The following is a 6,888-nucleotide window of genomic DNA, read 5'->3' on the forward strand; positions in this document are numbered from 1 at the left end:
CGGCACAATTACCCCATACTCGGGGTAAAATGGTAATTTCATCTCATGAGTTGAAAAGTCAAACAAAGTACTACATATGGGCAACAATGACAATAATTAGTACAACAATGACAGTATTTTGATACAACAATGACAGTATTTATGCAAACGATGACAACACTTATATAACACTTGTATACATACTTTTACTCATTCATTTAATATGCAACACTTTTATCTATTCAATTAAGTGGTCTTTTTACTTTTTATATTTCATTACAGTTGTATACATAATTTCCTTTTTTTGGGTGATTGTGACAGTATTTTAATACAATAATGACAGACAACATTGACAATACTTATATTAGAAATGACAGTATATAACAAGTTAACAATACTTTTACACATTTATTTAGAGGTGGACCATATTTCCAATTTTTTTTTATTTTTAAAAGTGGGTATGGGGTCCTTATTTCGCTGGTTACCAAGCAATGTAGACAACCTCCTCACACTCACACTCACACTCACACTCGCACAGAGAAAGTTGATTATAGAGAGAGGGAGAATCACACATACACAGACAAAGAGAAAATGGCGTGGTGCGCAGCAAGGAGCTTCCAATTACCGGCGATTGACGGCAGCGCACTTCGCGTCAAAGGCCAAATAGCCGCCGGAGTAGGTTGCGTTTCATTCGCTGGCTCCAACTTCTGGCGCTCCCCTTCTTCTACCTCTCGTTCTAAACCCTTTGCTTGCCGTGCCGTTTCTACCGATGCCGGTAATCTCTCTCCACCCTTTTACACATTGTTCCAATGAACATGTAATTCCAAATTAGTATTTGCTTAATTTTGTGATTGTGAATTAGTAGTTGCTTAATTTTGTGTCATTCTACACTTTATCGAATGTTAAATTGAATTTAATTGTAGTTATTGGTTCTTCTTATTTTTGCAATCCAATTGGAGTTTGCTAGTTTTGGATGCTGTCTCTATGAATTAGCTTTTTCTGGGAAAAATTTGGTGGATAAATAAGTGCTAGAAACTTAGGATAAGTGATGTTGTTCTGTCAGTTTGTATTGAAAAAAGGCTTCGAGTAATACCCCATTCTAGAGGAAGGCATTTATCAGTTATTGGGGATTGTATTTTCTGTTCGGAGTCGGTTGTAGTCCTAATTATATAAAGAATCGGGGTGTAGAATGGGGCATAAGAGGCTGAATAGCTTGACTGAATTGATACGACTGATGTTACAAAGTTGGTGGTTTTCTGCTTCGTATAAATTTAAAGCAGCTTGCACAGTATATTATGATTTCTTTAGTTAAATGTTGTTATTGAGAAGGATTTTTGACCTCTTGGTTTCGGGAAATGATTATTCTAATGCAATAAAGTAGGTTTCAGTTTTAACAATAGGCTGTTGGGTTTAATGGGGATGGTTCAAGCTTAATGAAGAAGCAATAAGGATGGTGAGCGTTGGTGTCACGGTCCGATTGATTTGACACCGTATCGTACGGCGCGCTCTTGCCTATGGGGCACCAAGGACGCAAGCCTTGTACGGAAAGTGAATCTTTAGGCTCTCGGGCACGAGCGGGTGCTTGCTTCAGAATTGGCACTCTTGCCTATTGGCGACAAGAGCGGGGGTCGATGGTCGATCGGGGCGCTTTTGTGCGCACAACATGCACAAGCGGGACCGACGACAATAATGTATCTATTTTGAGGGAGACTTTGTTGAGTCTTGGAAAACTTAAAAACATGCGACAACACAATATCTATAAAGGCTAACAACAACGCAAAATTAAGCAAAGACAACTTCTGATGAGGGGTATTGGTCCATACCCGTCACAGAGGTTTATTTTGAATTAGCTAAAAACTGTGAGTGAACACTGGAATGACAGTAACATAATAGTTCTCTCTAAAGCCTAGAAAACTATTAGAAAGATCATAGAAAGCAATAGATAAGAGAAATACAAGTGAAAGAAGGTTGGGTTCTAACAGTTGGTGTAGAAGTTAAGTGATGTAATGCTTGGTGTAAAGCAAGGAAGAAGCAAGGCAAAAGGGAAAATTGATGGTGCACGATTGCACGTCCGTACCAAAAGGTACACTTTCAGGCAGCTTAGTTCAGTGAGGGTCAGAAGCAAGGCTGTAAGGAAAAGCATGGCTGTGCGCATTCAGCATGTTCGTACATGGGACTATGGGAGGCACGTCCTTGTCAATCCAGAAAACTGGACATGTGACAGTAATCTGATTTTTCATTAGTGTTTGATGAAACCTAATATAAATAGAACCCTTTGCAGCGATTTGTATGTTCTTGTAGAGAGAAATTTTGGAGGGAGCATTTCATGATTAATTGAATGCTTCTACTTTCATCAGTCATCCTACATGGATTACTCCACAATGCATGTTTGCGTTTCTCCAATAGCTCAGGTCCGCACGTTAATTACGATGTGTTCTTTCCTTGCTTTTCTCTTCCGAATCGTGTTTGTTCGATTTCTACTTGCTTTTGTTTGTGGTTCATTGCTACAATTAGTTTGTAGTTTCACTTGTCTAAATCACAACATAGGCCACATTCCACATTTATCCACATTTATGGTGAATTTTTTTCCTCTTTGGCCATTATTTATGTCAGACTCATCATATGACTATCATCACGTGCATGAACACAGACCTTAGCGAAGCCATGATGATTCTATGAGATATTAGAAATGTCGTATAATCTTTCAAGTTAAATAAAGAAATGCCGTATTTTCACATTAGGACAGTGAATCTTGAATACTTGATAAACTTCGGTGATCAAGTTTTTGATCATTCAAACCATCAAAGCCTCAAAGGCATATAATATTAAAAGTGTCATTCCTCTCAGTAGGTATTTTTATTTTCTATGTCTCTTCTTATAGAGATTCGATCGTATTTTATATTTATGCAGGGTTGGTTTGTTTTTTTTAAAAAAAACTTGTCGAGGTTAACATAATTGGTCAGATTAGGGGAAATTAAAACAAATTTATTTACCAATCATTCTAGCAATCACAAAAACTGAGTGGATGAGGACTTCCTCTTACCAAGTAGGTTGTAGGAGTTTTTCAGCGTAGATATTCCAAAGATGAGCTCCTTGGTAATAAGCTACATTAGGCTATATGTACAGTAATCATGTTTTCTTAATTAGCCGATACTTTATGGGTTGATCCTTTTTGCATATACAGGTTTAAAGGAAGTTGTTCAAACTGACAAGGCTCCTGCAGCATTGGGACCATATTCTCAAGCCATCAAAGCAAACAACATGCTCTTTGTTTCTGGTGTTCTAGGTCTTGTGCCAGAGGTTTGTATTTTCTCATTTAAGTTGTTTTTAGCTTATTTGTTATATTTACTTGCTTTTGTACATGTCTGAATGCAGACTGGAAAGTTTGTATCAGAAGATGTGGAGGATCAAACTGAGCAGGTAAATAAGATTTTTGCAAACTCACATGGGAACATTATAATTCGTTACTTCACAATCTTGTGCTGCCTTTCAACCTTTGATTATTACAATCAGGAAATCATGCTTGTGTATGGGTGTCCAGTGTCCTATGGTCTAAACGTCTAGTAATTGTGAAGGGTTGTGGTATCTTGAATTCTTAATCGCTGGATGGTGAATGAATAGATTTATGAGCCTTTAAATCCATTTAACAAGTTTTCTTGCCAGACTTTATGAGTAACTGCAACTTTATTTGGTTAATTTTTACTTCGTATCTTGTAATGCTCACCAATGCTTATTTACTCCGTATCTTGTAATGCTCACCAATGCTTATAGTGAAATCTGTCAATTGTTAGCGACAGAAATTTTTTTATTTTTTATTTTTACAGGAAGAACAATATTAATAAGCCATACTACATCTATAATGATAAAATAGATCTGTATACCATAGACTTAGAGAAAATATACATGCATTCTAAAGCACAACTCATACACCACCGCTTCTAGCTCTACGTGAACAATGATTTTCGATATTCGCATCTTTCCAAGTAGAACCCTTCGCGCACGAATTGTTCCGATTGACGAGTCGATGATAAAATCCAGATCACCTTCCCAATCATTGAAACCCTAAAAAACATATTAACCTAGAAAAATCTAGGGAAAACCCAAGAATAACCACGGAAAAGAATAAAAAAAAGAGACAAAACCTGACTACTACCTGAGAAAACAATGGAAAAACAAAAGAAGGGACGAAAATAGTTTAATTTCCGAAGAAATTAGACTTAAACTATTTCCGGCCTAGACTGCCCAGAAAACTGAAACCCTAGAAGACGAGGGAGAAGAGAGAGAGAGGAGAGAAAGAAAGGAACAAGCAAGTATACCTTGCATCATGCTTGTTGATGCATATCCTTTTTCTTTTGTCAAGTATACCATTTGTGAGGCGCAATTTTGGTCGAGGTGGGAAGTGGGCTCCTAATCTATGAAGTGCTTTATGCTATCTTTTGTTGGTAATCTATGCTCTGTAGGGAATTTCTCAGTGCTCTCCTCCAACGCGTTATTGATTACTCCGTATTATGTACTCCTTAAGTCCGTAATAGTTAGCTAAGACAAATATATTCAGCGAGTACCAAATTGGCTACAGTGGCCTAGTAGTATCAGATGCTTGTCAGCATTTTAAGTCCAGGTTCTGTTTTTCATTGGTCAATCAAATGGCTGAAATTCTTGAAAACTGTTCAAATAATCTACCTTTAGTTTATATAATTGGTGGCATTTTGTTTAATAAGAGAACTTGCATGGATCTGATTTGAATAACACCTTATCCCTTTTCATTTAGACTTTTATTCAGTACCATATTTTGGTTAGGAGGTGATACAATTACAAGATGCTGTGCTGTTCTATTCTGTTTTTAGAATAACTACATATAAAGTACAAAGATATACAAAGATATACACTGTATTTTAGTTCTGTACATAAAGTACATTGATGTATGCAAGTGAGCTTTTTGCCATGTACACTGTATTTAGTTCTGTACATAATGTACATTGATGTATGCAAGTGAGCTTTTTGCTACAAAGGTATACACTGTATTTAGTTCTTTACATGGGGTATTTGTTTTTGACTGAACTGTCGTATATTTCTCCACCATCCTAACTTTCTTGCTTCCAATATGACATACACGGACTCACAACTTTTTTATGTAGTTAGTTCTGTTTTCAATGAATTTGCTGAATCCCAGCCCATGAGATTTGAGAGGGTGTTGACATATTTAAGTTATCCTACATTGTCAGATTCTCAAAAACATGGGTGAAATTTTGAAAGCTAGTGGAGCAAGCTATTCATCTGTTGTCAAAACGACAATTATGTAAGTGCATTAGCATCTCAGTCTTGGTTGGATTTTGGTATTTATAATAGAAATGTACTCAGTAATATCTTGTTTGATTTTGATTTTAGGTTGGCAGACTTGAAAGACTTCAAGAAAGTAAATGATATATATGCTAAGTGTGAGTGAATCATATATATCATACCAACCAATTTATTCACAGCGGACCTTGTTAGTTGTCCTATAATATTCAAAAGGAGTATTTTGAAAATTGGACTTTTGTTCTTGCAGATTTTTCATCCACACCTCCAGCTCGATCAACTTACCAGGTTGCGGCATTGCCTCTTGATGCGAGAATTGAGATAGAGTGCATTGCTGCGCTGTAGGTTCACTCTTTAATTAATTTCGTTTCTGGCTGACATAGAGGAGATCAATAAATTAAGTTATCACGGCTGAGGAGCATCTTGATGCATTGAGCATCCTATTCCTACTATGTTTGTTTTAGTTTCCTTTTACTTGCTGTTGGATGTACATGATTCAATTCTCTTAACTCAAAGTATGTCAAAATTTAACCCTTGATCTCATTGGATCTCACGTCTTACTGTGTTGGGTGGGTGCTATTGGATTCTTGTTCCTTTGCTTTGATGAACCATGTGTGACTCTATATTCGGTACTTGTAATGCTCTTAATCTCTTATGTGTAGAGTCAACTGGTGTGTATGTTTCAGTTATATATCGCGCACATTGCTATGTGCCAATTTGTGCATTATAATTTGTGCTTAATGCACAAATATATTAAAGTTTGGGCATGCCTTGCTTGTGTACCTAAGTAACCTAACTAGCACGTACAAGTTGGTGTCCTTAGGCATTTGCTATGTGCACCGACCATGAGCAAAATATATATATATATATATATATATATATATATATATATATATATATATATATATATATATATATATATATATATATATATATATATGTTTAGGCTCACGTGAGAAGGGATGTTACGTGAGAAGCGTAAGAAGTATTATACACCGTTGGATTAATACGATCTGATGGTTACGGATCAACGCGCATCATTAATGGCTAATCGGTAAATCTAAAGCAAACTGACATGAGTGAAAGAGTACACCTGGACACGTGGTATATGTAATATGTACTTACCTACCATCTAACCTCTCTTCACTCTCCCTCTCTCCTCCACTGCTCTATATCTTCTCTGACGTACTCCTCTAAAACCATACAATCATCTTTCTTACTCAAATATTGTAGTCAATTGCCATTAATCCAAAATTTAAGGTGAGAAGGATAGATACATTGAGTAACTATAGGAGATACATCAACATTGTATAACAGATACACCAATAGCGTATTAGAGATACATTAGTAGTGTACTAGAAATTCAGTTCTATTTCTTTCCATAATCTCTTATATCACACAAAAAACAACAATCATGGTGGTTTGGGATTGTCTGTTTTACTTGTGAAAGATGAGTGGTGGGTGTGATTATTTTAACTTTGATGCTCGTTATTATTTATTTGATATGATAACCTAGAATTTTGATGTATATTACTCCGTAGATGATGTATCTTGTAATGTATATGTGATGTATCTCTAATAAATTTTCGTATCTTGTAATTTGAGATTGAGGAT

General features: G+C 36.1%; 1 protein-coding gene across 1 annotated transcript; it reads left to right on the top strand.

The window, feature by feature from the left end:
- Window positions 1-484: 484 nt before the first annotated feature.
- LOC110799734 (reactive Intermediate Deaminase A, chloroplastic) lies at window positions 485-5,878 on the top strand. Its single transcript, XM_022005010.2, has 6 exons — window positions 485-754; window positions 3,164-3,279; window positions 3,355-3,399; window positions 5,202-5,275; window positions 5,365-5,414; window positions 5,525-5,878. The coding sequence occupies exons 1-6, from the start codon at window positions 571-573 to the stop codon at window positions 5,617-5,619; spliced, it is 564 nt and encodes a 187-aa protein (XP_021860702.1). The 5' UTR covers window positions 485-570; the 3' UTR covers window positions 5,620-5,878.
- Window positions 5,879-6,888: the final 1,010 nt, after the last annotated feature.

The sequence above is a fragment of the Spinacia oleracea genome, chromosome 4, assembly GCF_020520425.1.
Source record: "Spinacia oleracea cultivar Varoflay chromosome 4, BTI_SOV_V1, whole genome shotgun sequence".
Lineage (NCBI taxonomy): Eukaryota > Viridiplantae > Streptophyta > Magnoliopsida > Caryophyllales > Amaranthaceae > Spinacia > Spinacia oleracea.